The sequence below is a fragment of the Natrix helvetica genome (genome assembly GCF_964273705.1).
Source record: "Natrix helvetica genome assembly, chromosome: 8".
Taxonomy (NCBI): Eukaryota; Metazoa; Chordata; class Lepidosauria; order Squamata; family Natricidae; genus Natrix; species Natrix helvetica.
Window position 1 is genome coordinate 24,200,870 of NC_138559.1, and position 27,020 is coordinate 24,227,889.

Below are 27,020 nucleotides of genomic sequence, written 5' to 3' on the forward strand. Positions count from 1 at the left end.
CCCCCTGCTTAGGCAGGAAACCCTATATAATTTCAGACAAATGGTTGTCCACTCTCTTCTTGAAAACCTCCAGTGTTGGAGCATTCACAACTTCTGGAGACAAGTCATTCCACTGGTTTAATTGTTCTAACTGTAGGTTGGTTTTGATTAGTTTCCTGATTAGTCCTTCTTTTCATTAAACCAAACAGACCCAATTCCTACAACTATTTCTCCTACCTGTATGTTGTATCGACACTCAAACTGGCTGCAGCTAAATCAGGGGGTGGGATCCAGGCTGGCAGAGAATTCCCTGCTACCCATTTGGTCCATTCAAACAAGCCTGGCTCGACTCGAATCTTCAGGTTATTTTCTTGTTGCAAGCCTATTGAAAAAAGGAAGGAAGGAAGGAATGAAGGAAGGATAGAAAGGGAGAGAGGGGGAAGGAAGGAAAGAAAGAAAGAAAGAAAAAGAAAAAAGAGGGAAGGAAGGAAAGAGGGAAAGGATGGAAAGAAATAGAGGAAGGGTGGTAGGGAGGAAAGAAAGGGAAGGAAGGAAAGGAATGAAAAGAAAAAAGAAAGGAAAGGAAGGAAGGAAGAAAGAAAAAGAAAAGGGAAGGAAATAAGGGATGAAAAGAAGGAAGGAAGAAATAAGAAAAAGGAAGGAAGGAAGGATAGAAAGGGAAAGAGGGGAGGAAAGAAAGAAAGATGGAAGGAAAGAAAGAAAAAGAAAGAAAGAAAATAGGAAGGGAAGTAAGGAAAGGATGGAAAGAAAGAGGGAGAGAGGGAGGAAAGAAAAGGAAGGAAAGAAAAAAGAAAGAGGGAAGGAAGGAAGGAAGAAAAAAAAAGAAAAGGGAAGGAAATAAGGGATGAAAAGAAGGAAGGAAGAAATAAGAAAAAGAAAGGAAGGAAGGATAGAAAGGGAGAGAGGGGAGGGAAGAAAGAAAGATGGAAGGAAAAAAAGAAAAAGAAAGAAAAAGAAAGAAAGAAAATAGAAAGGGAAGGAAGGAAAGGATGGAAAGAAAGAGGGAGGGAGGGAGGAAAGAAAAGGAAGGAAAGAAAGAAAAAAGAAAGTGGGAAGGAAGTAAGAAAGGATGAAAAGAAAGAAGGAAGGAAGAAGGAAGCAAGGAAGGAAGGGGCATAATATTTAAAAAAATGCATTTGTGGCCAACGCTTCATAATACGTGCCATTTGCAAACGTTTGTGTTTCCGATGAACAAATTTGGCTCTCTTGTTTTTATCAGCCACACGTTACTCGTGCGTAAATCACAATTCTGACTGGGTTAAACATCCAGGCAGCAGAACCTTACAGAGATGTAGGAAAAAAGCACCCCATTTCATCCCTAGGATGGATTCGGCCACGGGTGGCCCTCGGGGAAACCAACATCAACCCATCCAGTGACTTACCTTTCAGGATATGGTGTGCTGTCTGCACACAGCGCAGCGACGGAGAACAATAGATGTGGTGGATGACTGTGTTGCTCTCAAGGAGAGCCTCGCCTGTAGGGAGACAAGTGGGGTTCAAAATAAAGGCCACAGCAGGGTCTGCAGGACCCCAGGGGCCACATTGGCTTTCTCGAGCTAGGAAAATTGTGACTTTCCAACGGGGGTGAAAGGCTCTGAAGTCTGCTACCGGTTCGCTCCGCACGTGATTAAGAAGCCTTTTCTGATTCTGCAAAGGTAAGTAGAACAGCGAGGGGGGTGGGAACAGCTGTGCCGCACGATTTAGAGTCGCTAAGGAAGCAGGATTTCCTGCTTTCCAGCGAATATTAATCGTGCGGCACAGCTGATCGTTGGAACTACCGGTTCGCCCGAACCAGTAGTAAAAAAAAAAATGTTTTAAAAAAAGTTTTAAAAAGTTCCAGCTGTGTGACAATCAGCTGTGCCGTGGGATTTCTAGCAGATCATTCCCCCAGTTTTGGGAGAAAAGCAACTAAAAATGTGACCTGCAAGGCAGTAACTACATTCAGCCTCTAGATGGCAGTCGTTCTGCAAAAAACAACGTTCCTATCCGAGGTGTATTCCTTTTTGGAAGCTTAGTTCAAGAGGTGATTTTGAGTGGGGTTATCACATTGTCAGTCTGGAAAATGCGAAACTTGCAGTAGGTTTCATTTTCAAGGACTCCTGGGGAGGGGGCAGAGGTTGGATATTCTTCTGCTGGTGACATTGTTTGACACAATTGGCGTCCTTGACATGGCCGACTGGGTGGGCATGGTTGACTTGACCCCACTCCCCAAACTACTGGCATGTTTCCTCTTCACGCTGGGTAGGCCAGACTGAAGTGACATGGGCAGGCCCCTTACACATCCGGCCCACGGGCCTTGTGTTTGACACCCCTGCTTTCGACAAAGAGCTTGCAACGGCAAAGATACACCTTTTCAACGTGCCCCTTCCCGCCCCAAACCCCTGAGCAGGTGAACTCACCCACAAGCCGGGCTTGCGTGCATCCCAACACCGTGATGGGAGCATCCTTTTCATACTCCCTGAAGCCACCGCTCCGTTGAGGCAAGTTGTGAGGCATGTTCAGATTTGTGCGGATGTATCTTCCTGTTGGGAGACACGGAACAGTGTCGGATAAGGAGATTCCTCAAGGATGCATGACTGGCGTCAAGATAAAAGTCAAGCTCAACTCCTGGTAGCATCTGTGAAGCTTTCTTGGCGCTATTAGAGAAAGGATTTGCCCCAATCGAGTTCTTGGGGATGGAGTGGTGGTGGGATTGACCTCGAGTGTCCACAGCTGGAGAGGCTGATGGCCTCTCCTTCCAAAACATAATCTGCTTTGATCTTGGTGTTCTTTTGAGATCAGCCAAGGTTGGCCAGGAGTTGTCACCTCTTGTACATTAATGGGATGGCCTGGCAATTTTGAGATTGGCACCCATGTTTTTTTAAGGTGACACTATGCAATGTTCATGGGAATGATTTAGAAGTGAATTGGCTTTGTCTTCCTCTGCTTTTTTAATTTAAAAAACTAGCCTATTGCCCTAGAATTTCCTGCTGGGATAAGTAACGGGAGCTCACTCCATTACGTGGCACTTGGGATTCGAACCGCCAAACTGCCAACCTTTCTGATCGACAAGCTCAGTGTCTTAGTCCATGTTTCCCCATTACTGAACTCCAAATTGGCTGCCTGTAAACCTAGAACAGTGTTTCTCAAACTTGGTGACTTTAAGTCCTGTGGACTTCAACTCCCAGAATTCCCCAGCCAGCTATGCTGGCTGGGGGATTCTGGGAATTGAAGTCCACAGGACTTAAAGTCGCCAAGTTTGAGAAACACTGACCTAGAAGAATGAACAGGTTCCTGATGGAACGGAACGGAGAGACTCACCTTTGGTATCAAAACATTGCGAGAGCCAGTATTTTCCAAACACGACATCCATTCTTTCTCCATGACGACAAACAAAAAGGCATCTTTTCTGGGGTCCAGGTGTGTTGGAGATCCGTAAGGGCTGACCACAAGAAGAAAGTAGGACTTAAAAACGGCCTTGGCTTGACTTCTCTCCTCCCAGCAGTCAAAGCTGGGAGGCAGGTAGAGGGAGACTCACAAGTGTGAACTTTCCTTACCTGCATACTCTGACAGAAAATTGTGAGAGGCCCTGTTTCCCCTGGTCCTTGATCCTCCTGGGACCGTCGATCCATCACCCCATCAGCGAACATCACGAGAGACGAGGAAATAGTGGCATTCATAATAGAATATGACCTAGACCCAATGCAGAAAACAAAAAATATGGGTAAGAAGAGCCTTGATGGTGCAGTGGTTAGAGTGCGGTACTGCAGGCTACTTCTGCTGACTGCCGGCTGACTGCAGTTTGGCAGTTCAAATCCCACCAGGCTCAGCCTTCCATCCTTCCAAGGTAGGTAAAATGAGGATCCAGTTGGGGGCAAGAGGCTGACTCTGTAAACCGCTTAGAGAGGGCTGTAAAGCACTGTGAAGCGGTATATAAGTCTAAGTGCTATTGCTTGGGAAGGAAGGGAGGGAGGGAGGGAGGAACGAAGGAAGGAAGGAAGCCGTGTTGGTGCAGTGATCAGAGTGCTGTATTGCAGGCTAACTCTGCCCACAGTTAGGAAGTTCGATCCTGACAAGCTCAAAGTTGACTGAGCCTTCCATCCTTCCGAGGTGGTAAAATGAGGACCCAGATTGTAGGGGGAAAGAGGCTGACTCTGTAAACCACTTACAGAGGGCTGGAAAGCCCTGTAAAGCGCTATATAAGTCCACGTGCTATTGCTATTGCCGGGAATATAACTCTTTATGTGTAGAATGCTACCAAAGGGCCCTGAACCTGCCACCAGCTGGACTTCAAAAATTCTTACGGTAAAAAGAAAACAAAACTAACATTTTCCAAAGATGCAGGAAAATACGGTGGTTGGGTTTTTTGCAACAGACAAGAATAGACTGTGGGTCATCTCTTGGTAGGGTATTTATACGATGATCAGTATTTTTATGTCACCTCCTTATGGCCACGGCTGTCTACCACTGACGATTGTAATTGACCTAGTTTCAAAATGTCAGCTCTCTTATGCAAGATAATTATTAAAATCTGGAACAAATCAATTTTGCAAACTGTCTCACCAGGAAGAGCTTCTACTGTTCCTTTCCATAATGCTAGTCATTTGGAAGGAAGAACAAAGCACAATGATGAGAGCTATTTTATTTGTGGGGTTGCCCCAGAGAGGAGGAGGGGGGGGTTCATGCTATTCTCCAAAACACCCGAAGGCCAGACAAGGAATAAGGGATGGAAACTGACCAAAGAGAGGTTCAACTTGGAAATAAGGAGGAATTTTCTGACAGTGAGAACAATCAACCCATGGAACAGAAGTTGCCTTCGGAAGTTGTGGGAGCTTCATCCCTGGAAGCTGTCAAGAAGAGACTGGACTGCCATCTGTCAGAAATGGTCTAGGATCTCCTGCTTGGGCACGGCGTTGGACTAGATGACCTATAAGGTCCCTTCCAACTCTGTTAATCTGTATTTGTACTTTCTCCTATGCAGTCTGGATAATGTTCTAAAAGTACTCCAAATTACAGCGATTAAATGGGATGTAGATTGAGAGGTTGCTTTTTTAATATCCAAGAGAGATCAGGTCTTCTCCATCAGTGCTTCATCTTGACCTTTTACCAACATGTTTCTACCCACAAGTTCATCTTGATCTCCTATCAATATGTATCCTACTCACAAGTTCATCTTGACCATCTATCAACATGTTTCTATCCAAACGTTTATCTTGCTTGTCTACCAATGTATGTCTACCCAGCTATTTCACAGACCCATCAACAAGAAAACTTCTTATTACCCCTTCTGCACAGGATTAGGGTTATTCCCCATGAAAATACTAGACGAGATGGAACATGGAATTACTCACCCATGGTAAACCCAAGTGCCACATTCATCGGCTTTGGTGATATAATTCTCTGGCAACAATCCTGAGCACCCTGTGGCAAAAGAAGTACCATAGATCCAGCCTTCGCTAGTTGTGATTTGTTCCACAGGAGACATGAAGATGAAGTCTCCTGGCACGAGTTCAAGCTCGTCATCATTCTGTGGGGTGTAGGGGTAGATGACTTGCAGGGTCTGGAGTAGAGAAAGAGGAAGAAATTGGGCCCTGACTGGCAAATCGTTAGGCTCCCTTCTCCAATCCTTCAGAAGATGTGAACAATCGATGGAAACTAAGAAACAATGGATGGAGAGAAGCAACCTAGAACCAAGGAGAAATTTCCTAACGGTGAGAACTAACAACCAGTGGAATACCTTGCCTTCAGAAGTTGTGAGTGTTCCATCACTGGAAGGTTTCAAAGAGACTGGACAACCATTTATCTGAAATGGGATAGGCTCCTGATGGAGCTGGGGGTTAAGCCAGAAGACCTCCAGCGTCCCTTCCAATTCTGTTATTCTATGTTCTATTCTAAAGGTAAAGGTAAAGGTTCCCCTCACACATATGTGCTAGTTGTTCCTGACTCTAGGGGGTGGTGCTCATCTCCATTTCAAAGCTGAAGAGCCAGCGCTGTCCAAAGACGTCTCCTTGGTCATGTGGCTGGCGTGACTAAACGCCAAAGGTGCACGGAACGCTCTTATCTTCCCACCAAAATGGTCCTTATTTTTCTATTTGCATTTTTTACATGCTTTCAAACTGCTAGGTTGGCAGCAGCTGGGACGAGTAACAGGAGCCCCACTCCGTTACACGGTGCTGGGGATTCGAACTGCTGAACTGCCGACCTTTCTGATCAACAAGCTCAGCATCTTAGCCACTGAGCCACCGTGTCCCTATGTTCTATTCTACTTTTCCTCTAACCATGGATTCTTAGGGAAACATTCTAAGACTAAAGCTTCTGGAATTCCCACCCCCAAATAAATAATTTTCTATTCCTATTTCTTCATCATCTTTTACCGACCCCATAATCCTTTGCGGGGTGGAATCTGGGCAACTGAATGGAGCTAGCAGTGTTTTAATGGCCAGATGCCTTTCTTGTCACCGATACGGAGTTTTGTTCAGCAGATATATTCTCATTGTGCCCAGAGAGAAATATCGCCCTCTACCTAGGATCGAACTCACAGCCTCCTGATTGTGAGACGAGAGCTCTATCTCTAGGCTACCACACCACCATTTTGTTCCTACTACACTACTTTTGCAGGATTTGAATTCTGAGAATCCAGCACAGAATTCTAGGGCTATTGACTCAAGAAGCCATCCCAGAATAAGTGACAAATCACTTCTCTTAATACTGCCAAGGAAGCACAACGGACCTAGTGAGTCAATTTCAGGACCCCTTCCTGGTTTTTACAAGACGTCTCTTCAAGTCCAACTTACCTCATGATTGGCAAATCTAATGTCACGGGAGAAGATGGCAGCTACCCAGTCACAGCCCAGCTTGACATCAATGCTCTGAGCCAACTTCTCAAGGGTGGGCAAGTGGTTGGCTTGGAAGTGGTAAGCCAGGGTCACATGGAGTTGCTTCTTGTGGGGCTCCACATGTACATCTACAAGAAGGAAAAGGGTGGTCAAAACGGCAAGCCATCGAGAACAGCAGGAAGTCCCGACGGGTCCAGCATTTCGTTTTGTGTTATGGATGATCAGATGTTACCGGAAGTTACTAAGCAGAGAATGAATATAAAAATACCATTTTTGGGTAGCATTATTGAAAGGAGAACCAATCAATGATCTCATTGATTTTCCCCATTTTTCTTTCTCAATCTATCTACGACAATATACATCAGTGCGTTGGCCCTTGACTTACAATCATTTTTTAGCAGCCTTTCAAAGTTACAAGGCTACTGAAAAAAGTGACTTATGATCGGTCCTCGTGTTTACAACTGCCACAGCATCCTCAGAGTCACATGATCAAAATTTGGGTATTCGGCAACTGGCATTTAGTTATGATGGTTTAGTACCCCAAGGTCTTGCGTTCACCATTTCCAACCTTCCCATCTGGTTTCCGACAAGCAAATGCAAAGGGGCCCGAAGCCAAATTCACTTAATGACTATGTGATTCACTTAACAGCTGCAGGGATTCATTTAACAGCCATGGCTGGAAAGGTCATAAAATCAGGTGCATCTCAACAACGGTTTAGCAATAGAAATTCTCACCCTGAGGGTGTTTGTAAGTGAATAACTTTAATTCAGTTCCCTAGGAGACTATGGGTAGATAGTAGAAAAAGGACTAGAAAATAAGGACCAGGGGAGACATGATAGCAGTCTTCCAATATCTCAGGGGCTGCCACTAGGAAGAGGGAGTCAAGCTATTCTCCAAAGCATCTGAAGGCAGGACAAGAAGCAATGGGTGGAAATTAATCAAGGGGAGAAGCAACCTAGAACTAAGGAGAAATTTCCTGACAGAACAATCATCTACAACTTGCGTCCAGAAGTTGTGGCTGCTCCAACACAGGAGATACAATACAATAGCAGAGTTGGAAGGGACCTTGGAAGTCTTCTAGACCAACCCCCTGCATAGGCAGGAAACCCTACATCACTTCAGACAAATGGTTATCCAACATCTTCTTAAAAACACCCAGTGTTGGGGCATTCACAGCTTCTGGAGGCAAGTTGTTCCACTGATTAATTGTTCTCATTGTCAGGAAATTTCTCCTCAGTTCTAAGTTGCTTCTCTCCTTGATTAGTTTCCACCCATTGCTTCTTGTTCTACCCTCAGGTGCCTTGGAGATTTTTAAGAAGAGATTGGACAACCATTCGTCAGAAATAGCAATAGCATTTAGACTTATATACCGCTTCACAGTGCTTCACAGCCCTCTCTAAGCGGTTTACAGAATCAGCAAATCTCCCCCAGCAATCTGGGTCCTCATTTTACCCACCTCGGAAGGATGGAAGGCTGAGTCAACCTTGAGCTGGTGAGATTCGATCTGCCAAATTGCAGTCAGCCGGCAGTCAGCAGAAGTAGCCTGCAGTACTGCCCTCTAAACACTGTGCCATCGCAGCTCATGGTATAGGGTTTCCTGCCTGAGCAGGGGGTTGGACTAAAAGACCTCCAAGGTCCCTTCCAACTCTGCTGTTCTGTTTCTGGGATCTCTTCAAGGCAAACCCTTCCTTGGGTTCTTCAAGACCCCTCGTCAAAAGTAAACTGGATTTGAGGACAGCCTGTCTACCTGAGGTCATGGAAAGCCATTTCAAAGGCACCAGCACAGATCATTTAAGCAGGATTTGAACAGGAAGAGCCGTCCTGTTATTCCGCTCCCTGCTCACCAGCTTTAGCAGTGGCTTCTGCTGCAAAGTCCGCCCCAAATTTCTTCAGGATCTCCGCATAGTCCTCCTTAACAAAGAGACCGATGAAGTTCGATGAGGTATAGAGTTCCAGAGGCAACGGGAGAGGGAATTTGCACCTCCACCTGGTCACTGTTGCCTGAAGGGCTTCACAGAGGGCATCCACCTTGCTGTCTTCACACTGCAAGACATCCCATAAGAAGGTGAGACGCAGACCTCAAAGTCGCGTTGCCAATTCAGGAGGAGCTCTGGGTGCTCTGGTCCAGACTCACCATAAAGAACTGGCAGAGTGTGATGTGGGGGAAGATGTTGTGGGCCTTGTTTTTCCCACACAGTTGCTTCGACTGCTGCCAGAAGTCGGTCAGCTTCCGCGCTAAGGGGCCAGTGGGACGTAGGTAGAGGACGTATTCCCGAGGAAGAGGGTCATCGAGGAAAGGGTCACACACGTGGGAAAAGAGCCTGTAAGGAAGAACAGAGGGGACGGACGGTCCTTTTAGCTCCATGGAACAAATCCAGATTAATACACAATAAAATTCCTAATAATAATAATAATAATAATAATAATAATAATAATAATAATAATAATAATAATAATAATAATAATAATAATAATAATAATAATAATAATAATAATTATTATTATTATTATTATTATTATTATTATTATTATTATTATTATTATTATTATTATTATTATTATTATTTGATTTGATTAGCCGCAACCCTCTCCCGAAGGACTCGGGGTGGCGTACAATCAAAACAGATAAAATACAGATAAAGACAAACATACATACATAAAGAACAAAGACATATACATGTGCATGGAGGAGGTAGACTCATAAGTGGAGGAGGTAGACTCATAAGTGAAAGACAATTATGGTACTACCGTATTTCCCTGAAAATAAGACAGGGTCTTATTTTCTTTTGACCCCCCCAAAATAAGCACTTGGCCTTATTTTCAAAGAGGTCTTATTATTTTTGAGGTGCAGGAGGTGGCAAGCGTGGTCACCTCATGGCTGCTGCTGTGTTGCAATAATTTTGGAGAGGGCTTATTTTTGGGGCTTCACTCGTTAGCACCTCATTAGGGCTGAAAAAAAGGTTCAAATATTTCCTGGTTCATTCCAGCCGTCACTGTATTTTATTCTCTTATTCTTGTTCTCGTTTTTGTTTGACAAATTCCAATAAATAAATAAAATAATAAATTACAACGGGGACCTCAAGAGAGGATTCCGTTTCCATTATCTGCCTTTTTTTAAAAACAATAATTTGGAATCTGCTCCCATCAAGATTCTGGGTGTTGGAGAAAATGCCAACTGGACTGAAAGGAGGAGTAATGGAAGACCCTAGAACAGGGGTGTCCAAACTTGGCAACTTTAAGACTTGTGGACTTCAACTCCCAGAATTCCCCAGCCAGCTGGCTGGGGAATTCTGGGAGTTGAAGTCCACAAGTCTTAAAGTTGCCAAGTTTGGACACCCCTGCCCTAGAATGTCTCAACCTTGGCAACTTTAAGATGGATGGACTTCAACTCCCAGAATTCTCCAGCCAACAATACTGCCTAGGGAATTCTAGGAGTTCAAACTTCTTAAAATGTTCCAATCGTGGTCCTTGCTATTCAGGTTGCCAAATTTGAAAAACACTGCTCTGGGAGAACCCTTTTTCTCATATACAAGTAGTCCTCGAGTTATGACCACAATTGAGCCCAAAGTTTATGCTGATGTGGGTTTGCCCCACTTTACGACTTTTCCTCCCACCGTTGTTAAATGAATCATTGCATTTATTTAAATAGTAAACTCGTTGTTAGGTGAATCTGAGTTCCGCGTTGACTTTGCTAATCAGAAGGTCGCAAGAGCGGATCACATGACCTCGGGACACAGCAACTGTCATAAATACGAGTCAGTTGCCGATCATCTAAATGTTGATGAGGTGACCATGGGGATGCTGTCATTCATCGTAAGGGTGAAAAATGATCATCGGTCACTTTTTTTTCATTGCCGTTGTAACTTTGAACAGTCACTAAATGGACTGTTGTAAGTCAAGGACTACCTGTATATTTTATTTAAATATTAGGGTTTTTTTTATACCCCTATAATCAAGAAAGACACCTTTGACTCTAAAGACCAAGCCAGGAGATGCTGCATAGTATAAATAATAATATCAACGTAAGTAGCCGATGTGAATTGGACAGCAATGGTGCTCCAACCTTGGAGAAGTTATAAAACCGGCTCTTATTTTCATCCGCGAGATGCCCAAGAGATCATGGCTTCGGATGTAGCCACAGATCAATACCAGAGGACCATGCCTGCCTTCACACAAAGCCACCAATTTAATCCCCAGTTCTTCCAGGGACAAGGGGGGATTTTTTATTTCCCACAATGCTGGCCGTGTTCGAGACTCCATAATACGTGAATTCATACACACCAGTCGCAAGCCGCTTGCACACTTCGACCTCCGGTGGATGCCAAAGCTTTCTGCCTGCAGAAAAGCAAAGAGAGAAAGAGAGAGACATGAGTTGTGGATTCCGGCTCAGAACACTAGATGGCAGTCAAGAAACACAACCTCCTCTCCAGAAGAATGGAGGGAAATACAGTCTAGGTGTCCCTGGATAATGTCCTTGGAACCCAGCGGTGGGTTCCGGATCCCGTTGCAACCGGTATGGTGCAACAGGGCCAGGCGTCCACCACATACTCGCGCACAGCGTGCTCATGCGCACCTACTGCCCGCGACGCTCCCCGATGCTCCAGAAGGGAATATTTGTTGTAGCTCAGGGTTGAACTGTGGGGTCTTGGGTGCTCTTTGAGCTTGGTTGTTTTCTTGCGGATGTTTTGTGACCCAACTAGGTAACGCTATCAGTGCGTGGGTTTAAAAGAATTCTTCTAAGTTATAAAGAAAAACGGAAGATTTTTTCTAGTTTGGTAAGGAAACATCTGGGGGGAAAAAATCAATCGATCAACAATCAAACTCAAAGAGCACCAAAGACTCCTCATTTTTAATCCCCAATTTTAATGTTTAATTGTATGTATTAGATTCTATGCCCACCTAGAGATCCTCTCCAGTGGAGACGGACAGCTAAGAAGTGGGGAATATAAAATAAATATAACTCTCTTCCTTCAATATCAAGAAGGAGGGTGAGAGTCACAATCCATCCTTGTTTCCACCAAAGTTTCCATCCTCCTGGTTTTGTCTCCTCCTCTTTCCACAGCTCCTGATTCATAATAAAACACCCCGGACATATTCTAGCATGTGACTTTTCATCAGTGGCTCTGAGCATCCTTGGCATTAAAGATTCACGAACTTCCTGGCTTGGATTTAGCAGAGGAGTGTCTTCACTCAAAGCAATGAAGATGGAGATGGAGTCAGAGGTGGGGTTAAGAGAATAGCAGAGTTGGAAGGGGCCTTGGAGGTCTTTTAGTCCAACCCCCCCCCCAGTTCAAGCAAGAAACCATCTACCAATTCAGATAAATGTCTAGTCTCTTCTTAAAAGCCCACAGGGATACAGCACCCACAATTTCTGGAGGCAAGTTGTTCCACTGGTTAATGGTTCTAACTGTCAGGAAATCAAGGTGGTTTTCTCATAGCAATAGCACTTAGACTTATATACCACTGTATAGTGCTTTTACAGCCCCCTCTAAGTGGTTTACAGAGTCCGCCTCCTGCCCCCAACAATCTGGGTCCTCATTTTACCCACCTCTGCTGCGGCACGCTGAATTTCATCCTCTGCGTAAGACACAGTCACACACAGACAATTGGCACAACCACAGCTGGGGTGAGAGGTGATGTGCACATCAAGGATTGCACAAGCAGAACTCTCCGGAGTCCATGAAACTGAAGGGCCATCACGAGGCCAAGGAGGAAGGGGAAGTGCAAATGAACGAAAGCGTTTTGACACAAAGATTTGGGAAGACGTTTCCTCTTCCTATTGGCACAACTCGCAGAGAAACAAATCGGTAACCTTTCAAGGATTTAGGCGCGGGGGGGGGGGGGGAAGCAAACAAGCAGAACAAAAAATAAAGTATAATATCGGCCAGGGAAATAACTACCAGCAGAGATAAGTTAAGAGTTGAAAATGGTTGGGTAGGTGGGTTGTCCCAAAGGTGCTTTTTCAAAAAGCAACTGGACTTTGTTTTCCCTTTGAGAACATTTCGCTTCTCATCTCAGAAGCTCCTTCTGTTCTGAAAAGCTTCAGTTCTTCAACTCTGAAGATCTAAAGAATTTAACTGAAGAAGCTTCCAGAATGAGAAGCAAAACATTCTCAAAGGGGGGAAAAAAGCAGTTGCCTTTTGGAAAAAAAAAAACACCTTTGGGACAACTATGACTTGAATGACTGAGAATTTTCACAGAAGTTGAGTTGAGTTGGGAGCTTCCAAGCTCTCCAGTTGTGGCTCACGATGCATGTCTTGTGGCCCACCAGTGGCAGCAGATTCGGACAGTGAGGAGGTTGGGAAGGAACATGGGCCAGTCCTGGAGTCTGGGGAAGGCTCTGATGAGGGCTCTGCGTTGGAGGCAGAGAGGGGGCCAGGGCCGTATGCCAGTTATCAGCTGCCTTTAGAGTCAGACATCAGTGAGGCAGAAGAACAGCTGGAGCCTGTTCCCAATGTGCGCATGCGTAGAGTTGCCAGACGAAGGGAACAGCTAAAGAACAGGAGTTGACTTGGAAGTAAGGCCACAGGTGGACGTTGAAGGGCCCCTCCCAGAGGAGATAAAAGAGGAGCGAAAAGGGAGTGGAGTTTGCAGGAGGCAATTAGTTTGCTTAATTGGTTCGTGACTCTCCGAGACTCCTTGCCAAGTTCTGCAGATCTCGGCCTGGCAGCTCTCCAAGCCAGAGAAGGTTTGTGACTGTAAATCCTCCCTTGAAAGACTTTGCTGGGTGTGAATGAGCAGACTTCAGAGTGAATTAACAAAAGGGGTTTTTGTCGGGACCAGGAGTTTGCTTCAGGCTCTCGGTCAGGACAGCATGATCTGGACATGGAATAAGACGATATAGAACGGAAAGAGGAGGAGCAAAAGCAAGGTCAGAATCTAAGTGAGTCTGAATAACACGACCTCTGATGGACTTGAAGACCTGCCAAGGAAGAGCTGGGAATCTCCTGTCCATCTGCTGCTCCCTGGCACTCTCTTTGAAATGAAACCCACAGATGGAAAGAAGAAGAAAAAAGAACGGGGGTCTCAGAAGCAGCAAAACAGCGCCGGAGTGGAGAAACATTGGCTGGGATCAGTGGAAAATGTCTGTGGTTAATTCTTGCTTTCGAAAGGGCTTCACTGTGGCCAAAGTTGGCGATCTACAGGAGGAAAAGGGGATGTTAGGAAGGTGTCGATTGCCAGACGTTTGGCTCAGAGGCAGAGGAGTCAAGAGGCTGCAGCAGAATCCGAGGGGGGCCTGGAAACGTGCAATCGATGAGTTCCGCCAGGGCAGTGGTGGGTTCCAGATTCCACTCCAACTGGTACGGTTGGAACAGCCCCGGCGTCACCTGTATGCACGCGCATGTGTTGTAGCATCAGATGACGCTTTTGCAAGCCTCTGCGACGCTCCGGCTGGAAGCGCCAAAAGCTTAAAGCACAGGTAAGGAGTGTGGATGAGCAGGTGAGCCCTCTGGAGCACTGTACCAGAACGGTACCCAGTGTTCTGGGCAGGATCCGGTACGCCCGTACTGGGGCGTACCCCTTGCAACCCACCACTGCGCCAGGGAGAAGTCCTGCCCTCCCCCCATTGCAAAATGCAAAGGGTTACCCTCCACATGGCTTCCATGTGCTGCTTTGCTCGGGGTTGCTCCTTCAAAGGCAGAGCCACACATCCTGAGAGGAGGCCTGCGCAAGGAATGCCTCTATATATCACCAACCCCAACCGGCATTCTTCCAGAGGACATGAAAGCAGATCCCACAAGTGGAATGTAGGGGGACCCTCCCTCTCTTCTGCCCACACACTTAAAAACCAGAAATATGGCCACGGGGAGGAGAGGGGGGAGGGGCAAACGAGAGTCAGATGAGCTGGAGAGGTTCAAGAGAAACCATCTGGAGGAGCTGCCCTAGGAAAGGAAATGCTTGTCGTGTGGATCTGAAAACAATAAATTTCTCGCTGTCTTCTGCAAGATCAAAGGGAGATATGACATCTTCCCTCCCACTTTCGACATGAAAGGAGACAGCTCCCATCACCAGATCGAGATAGAATGACAGCTAGTCCTGGACACACAATCGTAATCGGGGCCAATCTTCCCATTGCTCAGCCAGACGGTTGTTAATGAACTGTGCCTCATTTTATGACCTTTTTTGGTCACGGCCGCTAAGGGAATCACTGCAGTCATTAAGTGAAACTGGCTCCCCCCCCCTAAAGTTGCATGTTGGAAACCAGCTTGGAAAGTTACAAATAAAGGTAAAGGTTCCCCTTGCACATACGTGCTAGCTGTTCCTGACTCTAGGGGGTGGTGCTCATCTCCGTTTCAAAGCCAAAGAGCCAGCGCTGTCTGAAGACGTCTCCGTGGTCATTTGGCCGGCATGACTTAACACTTGACGGCACACAGAACGCTGATACCTCCCCATCAAAGGTGGTTCCTAATTTTTCTACTTGCATTTTTGCAAGTGCTTTCGAACGGCTAGGTTGGCAGAAGCTGGGACAAGTCACGGGAGCTCACTCTGTTACGCGGCGCTAGGGATTCGAACTGCTGAACTGCCGACCTTCCTGATCAACAACCTCAGCGTCTTAGCCACTGAGCCACTGTGTCCCTGGTAAGAGTTAAGGAGATAAGGCTAATTAGGGAAGGTGTCTAGTGCAGTAAGAAATACACAAACCTAATTGAGAGACCAGAATTGAGGATTTTAACTGTTGTTTTATAACGTTTCTGATATTTTATAACGTTTCTAACAGTATAAAAGGGAGACCATTCCCTCTCTTGGCTGTGGCTCTTCCAGTGGTGAAATTCAATTTTTTTTACTACCGGTTCTGTAGGTGTGGTTTGGTGGGCGTGGTGTGGCTTGGTGGGTGTGGCTTGGTGTGCATGGCAGGGGGAAAATACTGCAAAATCTCCATTACCACCTCACTCTGGGGCCAGCCAGAGGTGGCATTTGCCGGTTCTCTGAACTACTCAAAATTTCCACTACTGGTTTTCCAGAACCTGTCAGAACCTGCTGGATTTCACCCCTGGGCTCTTCCCTTCATATCCTTGTATGTGTTTGGAACTTGCGCATGCCCTTTGATCAAAAATAAAATGCTGACGCTTATTCTTGCCTCCGTGTCTAAGTCTCATTTTTGGCTCATTGTAGTTTAAACGTACTGTCAGACCTAACACCACAACGTTGCACCCAACAGGTTGGCTTCAAAGGCTGTCTATCAACCTGTTGCCAAGGCTATTTTTAAGCAATTTAGCTAATGTTTATGCCGGTTTCCAGGGAATATTTATAAAAATATCCCCAGACGTTGGGGCGCCGTTTTCAGATCCACCGAGTCCCTCATCCATGTTACTAAAAAGATTACGTTGGGTAAGATGAGAGAGAGGGGGAAAAGGGGAAGTGTTTGGCCTCTTGAGGAAGTATCCAGTTCTAAGAAACAAGGAAGGAAGACGATTGTACATCAGGGTTCCAAATTAAGACAGGCCTTCTTCCCATTCGTTCAGGAAGCTTTCGGCTATTTTAAGACTCTTGGGCTGATTTTCCTCCAAAATCCTGTTTAGTTTTTTTGGTTTGTTTTCCCAACAATTGTAACTGTGAGAGGCACCTTAGCAACTTAATGGATGATCCCTTAAATATCAGACTGTGCAGCAGCAGCCAAAGAAGCTAATACGATCCTGGGTTGTAGACACAAGAGGCATAGAATCAAGATCACGTCAAGTATTAGTACCACTTTATAAAGCCCTAGTAAGAGCAGAAGACTTCCGCGGTTCTTTCCAACTCTATTCTGATTGATATTGACCTCACTTGGAATACTGCAACCAATTTGGGTCACCATGGTACAAAAAAGAGGTTGAGACTTTGGGAAAAAAAGTTCAGAGAAGAGCAACTAAGATGATCAAAGACCCGGAGACTAAAACATATTAAGAACGGCTGCGGGATTTGGGTTTGGCTAGTCTAAAGAAAAGAAGAATTAAGGGATGACATGATAGCTGTATTCCAGTTTTTGAAGGGCTGCCACAAAGAAGAGGGGGTCAAATCATACTCCAAAGCAGTGGGGGAGGGGGGTAGGACAAGAAATAATGGTTGGAAACTAATCAAAGAAAGAAGCAACCTGGAATTAAGGAGAAACTTCCTAACAGTAAGGACAATTAACCAGTGGAATAGAAGTTGCCTTCAGAAGCCATGGGCGCTGTGAGGCAGAAGAACAGCTGGGGCCTGTTCCCAGTGTGCGCATGTGCAGAGTTGCCAGATGAAGGGAATAGCTAAAGAACAGGAGTCGATTTGGGAATAAAGCCACAGGTGCATGGTGAATGGTCCCTCCCATAGGAAATAAAAAAAAGGAGCGAAAGGGGAGTGGGCTTTTGCAGGAAACAATTCGTTCGTTTCAGGAGTGTGAAGATCTGTCAGTGAATCTCAGAGACTCTGTGCCCAGTCTTTCCTTCCACAGCACCTCATTTGGGAGATATTTACATGGCAGCTTTCCAAGAGAGATAAGGTCTGTGGTCATAAATATTCCTTTGGAAGACAGTTTGCCAGGCCTTGCTGAATGTGAATGAGAGGAATTCACATTTCTTTAATAAAAGGGGTTTTGTCGGGACCCGGAATCTGCTTCATGCTTTTTGGGGAAGCCTAGGTTGGAACAGACAGTCACGTGACTGCAGGATGTTGTAAAGAGTTATAAATGTAGGCTGGTTCCCAAGAGCATGGCTGGCTGGGGAATTCTGGGAGTTGAAGTCCACAAGTCTCAAGGCTGCCAAGATTGGGCACCCCTGCTTTAGAACAAGGGGTGGATTAAGATGTCATAAGACTGGTATCAAGGCGGCATCTCACCCAGAGCTTCTTCTGAACCCCAGGTCAAGCTAGGAAGAGGCTGAGTGGAGAAATGTAGAACTTGTGCCTAGTTCCATTTTTGGAAGTTACACAAAACTCCAACCACATCTTCGCAGCCTGTCTTCACATTTCGATGAATTGTGTTGTTAAGGAATCTGTTTACTTGTGACAAGGAGCCCAGGATCCTAGCCAATTTCCTTCAGATTGGCATTTTATGGCTTAGGGAAAAAAAACAACCCAAGTCTGTTTGTACTTTTCTTAAAAAGCAAAAGACAGTTTAACACAACAAGCCAGGGGGAAAAAAAAACACAACCTGACAGATTGACTAATGATTTGCAGAATGCAGATTAAACGGCACTGACAGCACAGAATGCAGATTAACAGATTTCAGATTAAAAGGCCACGAAGGACTTTGGGGAAGCGGGGGGAGAAAGAAACATTCTGGATTGGGCAGCCTTATTTTTTCATTTATTTTTGATCGTGTCGGCCTTCCAAATTGCAGGCTGAGTTAGCGGACCATGGAATTTTAGCAAGAACACCAACCTATGTGTAATTCATGGCAACACCAGGGAGGGGATCAGTTGTCAGGCACGGAGTTTTGCACAAACTCAATCCTCAGCTACATAACATGCCCTGTTTCATAAACGGAAGCGTAAGGAAGAGACTGAGGAGGTTAACTACCTTCGGTAATGAACCATCTGCAAGGAAACGATCAAGCTAAGAGAACACCAAGAACGCAACGGAGGTGCTATAAATTTTGGATTCTGTCTTAAACTTGGCATGAAGCAGTTGAATGGGAGGAGGAACATAAAAATAAAAAAACAAGATCCCCATTCAGGATTCTACTCCACATCGTCTCTTTAACAAGATTAACAAGCGTGTTGGGCAACAATCGCATCTGTTCTGTAGACCCCATTAAATCTGCTTAGGCCACACAGATGCTAAAGGAGAAGCAACTGAGATGGTAACCCCAGCTAATTGCTCTCAAAATGATCTAAGCGGCAATTGTAGCCCGGTGGACATCTATCTTAGCATGTTCCATTCAGCGCTGCCATATTCTCAACTTAAGGATGAACCTTAAAATATGACTTCCAGTAGAAGAGTGGTACTCATTTTTGGAGAAATATAAGCTGTTTTTGTTTTTTCTAAAGACATCGTCTCATCGGTTGAACTTCAGCATCATAGATTATCTCAGGGGGCAACAATCCATGGCTCTGGAGCCGCATGTGGCTCTTACATCCCTCTGCTGCGGCTCCCTATCGCCGGTCGGATCCAACAATTCATAGGGCTTTCGGTTAGGACAGGTAGAGGTAAAAGGATGCCGCGCTAGGAGGAGACTCTATGGTGGGGGAACCGGACTTCTGGTCAGCTCCAGAATTGAACGGTGGTGGTGGTGGTGGTGGTGGTTCCGGTTAGGACCTTTGTGGCTCTTTGAGTGTTTAAGGTTGCCAACCCTTGGATTATCTCCTTGGGTAGACTCTTCGTGAATTCAGCCAGGCAAAAATGAAACTAAGAACTTTAGAAGAGCCCGAGGATGGATCAATCAAAGGTCCACTTAGCTCAAAATTTGGGCCATATTCCCTTTGATACAGAACTGTAAACAACACACAACGTGAGGTAGGTTGGGTTGAGAAAAAGCAATTCGTCTTAAGTCCCATCCAATGTGATTCCATAGCTGAGGATGGCTTGACCTTGGGGCTCAATAGATCTTACCTTACCCACTATTTGTGGATTTCCTTAGCTTAAAGTAATGAATGAGTCCAGCTTTTCCTTGTATCTACTGGCCAAGTAAGACTACTACCAATAGAATATTTGTGGTTCAGGATCAAACTGCAATGGTCCTTAGTGGTCAGTGAGTTTTTGTGATTTTCTTGCAGATGTTGCATTACCCAACTAGGTAACATCATCAATGCATCAATAAGAATTGTATCTTCCAGTATGACCTTTATAAAGGACAAATAGTCTTCGATCAGATATTGCTGAACTCTGATGAAAAATGAATTAAGAACAAGAACTATAAATTGACAATGGAAACTTCTTGTAAAGAAAATTTATATCAAATGTTCTAAAGATGGCACTTACCACCCACTAGGTTAGCTAAAATGTTTAAAAAATTGTTTACCAAATATTGGAAATGTAATCGAAGAACGAGCACGTATTACTCTAGGTGGTGGATTTGGATTAAAGTAAACATTGTTTTGGAAAATATGTAAGTGGTTAGAAAAGATTATTGGAAAATAGTAGATCTTAATCCTGAACTGTTTTTATTAGGCATAATAACAGAAAAACTAAGAGGTGGAGATTAAGAATGTAATTTGTTTTATCAAACAGATTAAATAACCCAGACAACATGATGTTTGTTAAGCACAAACAAAATGTAAATAACAGAAAATCAATAAAATCATGTATACACATACATACATACAGTACATACGTGTGTGTGTGAGTGTGTGTCTGCATGTATGCATATATCTACGTATCTATGTATGTATATACATATACATACACATACATACATACATACATACATACATACATACATACATACATATATATACATGATTCTATCTTCCCAAATTTTCTGTATTTCTGAAAAAAAGAGAGTCTACAATTTCTCAGAGCCATTCACTCCAACTGAATGGTAGAAATAGAAGCGGCTACCCAAAAGTTGGGACGCAGTGGCTCAATGGCTAAGACGCTGAACTTGTCGATCAGAAAGGTCGGCAGTTCGGTGGTTTGAATCCCTAGTGCCACAGTGAGCTCCCATTACTTGTATCAGCTTCTGCCAACCTAGCAGTTTGAAAGCTTCTAAAAAAGCAAGTAGAAAAACAGGGACCACCTTTGGTGGGAAGGTAACAGAGTTCCATGCACCTTTGGCATTGAGTCATGCTGGCCACATGGCCACGGAGACATCTTCGGACAGTGCTGGCTCTTCGGCTTTGAAACGGAAATGAGCACCGCCCCCTAGAGTTGGGAACAACTAGCACACATGTGCGAGGGGAACCTTTACCTTACCCAAAAGAATTTGCACCAAGTCTTCATATTAAAGAATAGAATGAATTTGCATTCTTTATAAACAAGTCATCAAAGAGCCAATATCCGAAACAACCAGATGCCTGCTCGTCTTCTAAGCCATTTTAAGTGCCACCATTAAAAGAAAGTGGAATACGAATGGACTAATTGCCTCTCCACTGCTATATCACCCTCCTCAAATAACTAGCAAGCAAGGATTCTGTAGGAGAGACTCCAAAATTTCATGGCTATTAACTCACTTTAAAAAAAAAAAAAAAGCCTCCCCCACAAATGTAGATGAAGTTTGAAAACCACAGTAAGGGAAAGCAATAACATTCTCATTAGAGAGACTCCAGGAAGGAAATGGCTTTAGGAGCCAAGTCTCAAGAGAGAAACAAATCTTTTCCAGAACTCCCCCCTTTCTTGGGGGAAGGGGGAAGAAGGGAAGAGAAACTCTCCGTGCGCTGCAAGGAATGGAGAGACTCTGTGGGCATTTCTACTGGCGAAAAGGATGCAATCCCAGACCCACAAGATGTGGAGGCATTGATGCATCATTGTGTGGCCCTCGCAAGCCCGTTCTGGAGAGCTTCAAACTGTGTCCACGGGTGTGGAAGAGGCAAGGAGCAAAGTCTTTTGCAGCAGGAGTTTGAAGGAGACATGCTGAAGCAACAGTCTGGGCAGCGGCCCACCTCCCCCACACAGCTGGAAATAACTCAGATTAAACAATTTAGCCTGGAATAGAATAGAATAGAATGGGATGGAATGAACGGAACAGGACAGGATAGAGAAAAATGCAGAATAGAATAGAATAGAATAAAATGGAATGGAATGGAACATGACAGAGAAAAACGCAGAATAAAATAGAGAAAAATGCAGAATGGAATGGAATGGAACGGAAAGGAACGGAACAGGACAGGACAGAGAAAAATGTAGAATAAAATAGAGAAAAACGCAGAATAGAATAGAATGGAATGGGATGGAATGGAATGGAACACGACAGAGAAAAATGCAGAATAAAATAGAGAAAAATGAAGAATAGAATAGATAAGATAAGATATTGTAATGAAGAATAGAATAGAATAAAAATATATATGGTACCAATTCAGTACAATAAAAAGTGCAGAATCCCTTTTTCATAAAATACAGAAAGTCTGAGAAGATAGAATTCTTATTTACGTACTAATGATGTTGCCTACTTAGGTAATGAAATGTTTGCAAGAAAAACAAGCCAGCTCAGAGAGCACCAAGGATTCCTCATTTCCACCCTGAGCTACAAATATTCTCTTCTTTTGATATAATTCTTACTTAGCCATTAGCTGTGGGGGAAATTGGACTTATTCATCATTTTAAACTGGTTTGTTGGCATGGCATTGACCACAGCCTTCGCAATAAAGTCAAAACCATATTAATAAATCAACTTATGGCTCTGTCAGGTGTGAATCTCTTTTCTGTGGATGGGTATATGTAACTTGATTTATTCAAGAGGTCCTTCTGTGATGGGAATTTGTTACAGATGATTGTGTGTGTTTTCTACAATTGATAATAGCTGCCCATCTTGTGGAACACAGCTCTGGGTGGCTCACAACACAGGTGGGCTCCTACCTGTTCGGCAGGTAGCACAGAAGAATTGTGATCGCACAAATTCTCCAAAGCACCAAAAATCAGGACAAGAAGCAATGGATGGAAATGAATCAAGCAGAGAAGTAAACTAAACTACCCTGTTTCCCCCAAAATAAGCCTTATTTTTGAAAAGCTTATTATTTTTGAGGTGCAGGAGGCTCCTGCTGTGTTGCAATATTTGGGGGGAGGGCTTATTTTGGGGGGAGGAATTGTTTTAGTGCATGCGCTCAAAAGCCCGATTGGGCTTATTATCCAGGGAGGTCTTATTTTCAGGGAAACAGGGTAGAACTAAGAAAAAAAAAATCCTGACAGTGAGAACAATTAACCAGTGGAACGACTTGCCTCTAGAAGTGGGTGTTCCAACACTGGAGCTTTTTAAGAGGACATTAGACAACCATTTGCCTGAAATGGTGTAGGGCAGGGGTGTCCAAACTTGGGAACTTTAAGACTTGTGGACTTCAACTCCCAGAATTCCCCAGCCAGCGGGGAATTCTGGGAGTTGAAGTCCACAAGTCTTAAAGTTCCCAAGTTTGGACACCCCTGGTGTAGGCTTTCCTGCCTGAACAGGGGGTTGGACTAGAAGACCTCCAAGGTCCCTTCCAACTCTGTTGTTGTTGTTGTTATTGTTGTTGTTGTAAACGCAGTAGGCCCAACCTATCCGAGCCAATTGTCATCCCCATCTGTTAACAGGAATTGCATTCTCCGCCAAGCCAGCCCAATCTTTTAAAGACCACTTTCCCCTCGCTGATAAACAAACAGCACAGAAGGACTAATTATAGCCTCTTTTCCTTCAGGCTGGCAATTACCAATGACACAAAATAACCTCCACTCACAAGCAGCGGCTGGTGGAGCTCACTATCAAGAGGATGAGCGAGGTGCTTGCTTTCTTTCTTTCATTACTGCATCAGCCAAAAATACATTGAAATATCTCTATCTATCTCCAAAACCGAGGTCGTCCCTTCCACAATGGCCAATCATCCCTTCTGCAAGATGAAAGAAATGTGGATTTTCAGGGTCTGGGCGAAATTACGCTCTTTCCCACCTGCCATGCTAGATTCCATAACTGGGAGAAGGGATGGAAACTGACCAAGGAGAGATTCAACCTAGAAATAAGGAGGAATTTTCTGACTGTGAGAATAATCCACCCATGGAACAGAAGTTGCCTTCAGGAGGAGTGGTGGCTTCATCATTTGAGACTTTCAAGAAAAGACTGGACTGCCATTTATCAGAAATGGTGTAGGGTCTCCTGCTTGGGCAGAGGGTTGGACTAGATGACCTACAAGGTCCCTTCCAACTCTGTTAATCTAATTCATTGGGATTTATTTTGTAACACGTGAGTTTTAAAAAATGAATTTTGAGGCCTCTCCTAAGAACTATGTTCTCCGATATTCTGGAATAGAGGCAGCTGGGGTTTGGGAGAACCTCTAGCTAAGATTATCTGCAGTTCGGAGAACCTCTAAATCCCACTCCTAACTCGGGGAGGGCAAAAAAGCCCCCCTGCCATGGTGCAGGAGGCCGACTAGGCCACGCCCACCCAGCAACCCCTTGCTAAAATTTTTGAAGCCCACCCCTAAAAAGCAGTAGTAGCTGGCTGGAGAATTCTGGAAGTCCACAAGTCTTTAAAGTTGCCAAGATCGGACAGTCCTGATCAAGGCTGTTCCTTATGGTACAAGAACCAGCCTTCTCTTCCCACTCCAAAGCAAAGTGGAAGTTATTTAATTGCCACTCACCATCTTGCCTTCCTCTCAATCTGTCAGTTTTCCTTCTTTCCTTCTTTCTCTTCCTCTTCGCCTCCCACATTGCTCGCACAGCCCTTGGCTTATCTGCATAGTCAATTAACTGCAAAGCTGGATATCAACGCCAAATCCGAATAAATTGCATCGGAAATGCAACTAATCTGGGCACATCCTGAAAAAATGACTTCAATCAAACCAGTCTCAAACTCTGAATGAGGCCCAGGTATTAAGATAAACTCTCAGGGTAAGTATCTACTTCTTGCCCTGCAAGATTCTGTCACAGCAAGTGGGATTACAAAGATTAATCTGCAGGATTAAACATCGTAAATGAGAATACGATGGAGATACCCAATTAAATCTTGGCTAATCTCACAAAAGCTTAGCTGGGTTCTAACTTAGATTGGTTTTCTATGGTTGGTTTTCTATGGTTTTCCCAGTTGCAATGGATGGCTGTGAAAGTCGGACCATAAGAAAGGTTGAGCACCAAAGAATGGAGGCCTTTGAACTCTGGTGCTGGAGAAGAAGACTCCTGCGAGTCCTTTGGACTGCAAGGCCATCCAACCGGTCAGTCCTAGAGGAGATCAATCCTGGTTGCTCTTTAGAAGGCCAGATCCTGAAGAGGAAACTCAAAAGACTTTGGCCACCTACTGAGAAGGAAGAAGGACTCCCTGGAGAAGAGCCTCATGCTGGGAAAGATGGAGGGCAAAAGAAGAAGGGGACGACAGAGAATGAGGTGGCTGGAAGCAGTCTGCGTGAGTTTAAATGGACTCCAGAGGATGGTAGAGGATAGAAAGGCCTGGAGGAACATTGTCCATGGGGTCGCTCGCGATGGGTCAGACATGACTTTGCAACTAACAGAAACAACAATAATTCTTCTATTCCTCCATTCCATTCATATTTAACAGATCAGAAGGCCAGATATTGCAACGTTTGCTGATTGGCTCACAAAATTAGGCCTTCTACATTACAATAATCACTAAATATTCTCAATAGGCCAATAGAAAGAACAGAAGCTGAGAATGCCTATGTGATTTTAAACCGACTTAGGCTGGGTTCAAAGCATAAGCTAAGCCTGGGTGCATCTTGGTGACTTCTACGGCATGAATGCAGCCACTCTACTTTATCAAATACCTTTGAGGCTTAACATAATTGCTTCCAATTGTGGCTGTTTAATCAAACTATTATTTAAATAACTTCATGTGCTGTGAGAACTTGAGCATCATCTGGCTTAAATCAGTGTTCAGGCAAATCTTCTCAGACTCTTTTTTCCACAGAGTCAATTCCTCCCTCCCTTTGTTCACACTCTTAGAAACAGCTCCATTTTCTCAGAAGATGCTCTCCGGTTTCTTTTTACAACTCACCCTCATTTCCATGTGCAAACTTCTGAAACGATGCTAAGCCTGGGGCATCCGTGAACAATAAAGAAAAAAGTGGCGAGCAGGTTGCTAAGATGTTCATGCCACTTCCAAGGGGAGGAAGATGAAATAACACGCCGAGAAAAAGAATAGGTGGGAAAAAATCCATGCTAATAATGAGCTGCACCTTGCCTTAAATGCCTGGAGAATTTCATTGCTCTTTCAGGAAATTAATGAAAATATCCTCCTCTTTTTCTGCCCGCCAATAGCTAGAAAAATTGCAAGAAGACCTTTGCATCCAGCAATTGTTTTAATGGTTCTCTCCATCTTCTCCTGCTAATGGGAGGCTCCTAATTTAATCAACCAATTTTGCCAGAGTTAAACAACCAGGTTGGGAATGTTGGTTTGCTTTAAAACCCTTTTATAGGCCACAAAGAACATTAGGAATATAAAGTGCTGAGGGAACGGTTCATTTTCGTTAGCAGCCCCAAAAGCACCCATCATCCTTGGCTATATATTGCTTCCTTTCCTCCATCATGTTGACTACATGCCTTTAAATGAAAAGAGTTGGACATTTTTATTTCATACTAGCTGATAACTCGGCGCTGCCCAGGTATTTATTTACCCCAACCTTCCTTCCATGAAGCGATATACAACTCTAAGTGCTATTGTTATTTAATCTGGGAGTCTCCAAGCTGAGATAGCCAGAAATCCCATCAATTCCTAAATTTAGGGTGTTAACCTTGTAATCCGGTACACGCCCACCGTGGTTATATTTTCATCAGGTTTGTTTACTATTTTACCTCTGCCATCATGGTTTGGGTACCATAATTTACGGCTCGAAGTGTGAGGTTAGCTAGTTGTGGAGAAGTTAATTAGTTACTGTGCACGATCCTTAATTATGGTGACTCCGGAATGCATTTCTCTGCACCATAAAAAGGGCTCTTTAGACCACAGGGCTTGTCGACATGACTGACAGGAGGTTGACGTTTTTCCAGGATGTAAGGAGCGATGGCTTAGAGCAGGGGTGTCAAACTCGATTTCATAAAGGGGCGCATCAGGGTTGTTTTAGGTTTAGGTTTATTGGACTTATATGCTGCCCTTCTCCCAAAGGACTCAGGGCGGCGTACAACATAAAAACACATATTACAAAAGTTAAAAGAAAGATTAAATAGAATATCCAAAAATACCCAATAGACATTTACAGTGAGATTTAGAAATTAAATTAAAATTAACAATTAAAATTAATTTATTTTATTCAGGCCGGGCCGGCTTGCAGGAAAAGCCATGAGGTGACCACGCTCGCCGCCTCCTGCACCTCAAAAATCATAAGACCTCCTTGGAAATAAGGCCAAGCGCTTATTTCAGGAGTCAAAAGAAAATAAGACCCTGTCATTTTCGGGGAAACGCGGTACTAATTGAACAACTGCGGTGATTTACAGTGTCCAGAAAGGTCGCAAAATGGGATGAAACTCACTTAACCACTGTCTTGCTTAGCCACAAAAAATGTTTGGGCTCCATTGCAGTTGTATGTCAAGAACTGCCTGTAGTTTGCCATGAGGTCAACAGGAAGCGAGCTTGAATACAAAAGAGAATTTTTATTTCACTTACAAATGGCCGGCCAAAAAACACCTCCGAGATGCTAGTAGAATCTGACACCGGTTTTTCTCTCTCGTTCTTGGCTCTGCCC

General features: G+C 44.3%; 2 protein-coding genes across 2 annotated transcripts in view; both read right to left on the minus strand.

The window, feature by feature from the left end:
- The window catches only part of GRAMD1B (GRAM domain containing 1B), a 441,187-nt gene that overhangs the window by 332,831 nt on the left and 81,336 nt on the right, over nt 1–27,020 (minus strand). The window lies entirely within an intron of this gene.
- UBASH3B (ubiquitin associated and SH3 domain containing B) overlaps nt 1–27,020 on the minus strand; it is a 52,776-nt gene that overhangs the window by 6,325 nt on the left and 19,431 nt on the right. Inside the window, exons 2-11 of the mRNA XM_081960590.1 lie at nt 11,098–11,151; nt 8,951–9,137; nt 8,661–8,859; nt 6,774–6,943; nt 5,331–5,539; nt 3,537–3,672; nt 3,301–3,421; nt 2,400–2,522; nt 1,383–1,475; nt 217–361 (exon numbers count right to left, since the gene is read on the minus strand). Of these exons, the coding sequence (XP_081816716.1) occupies nt 217–361; nt 1,383–1,475; nt 2,400–2,522; nt 3,301–3,421; nt 3,537–3,672; nt 5,331–5,539; nt 6,774–6,943; nt 8,661–8,859; nt 8,951–9,137; nt 11,098–11,151 (1,437 nt within the window). The remainder of the gene's footprint in view (nt 1–216; nt 362–1,382; nt 1,476–2,399; nt 2,523–3,300; nt 3,422–3,536; nt 3,673–5,330; nt 5,540–6,773; nt 6,944–8,660; nt 8,860–8,950; nt 9,138–11,097; nt 11,152–27,020) is intronic.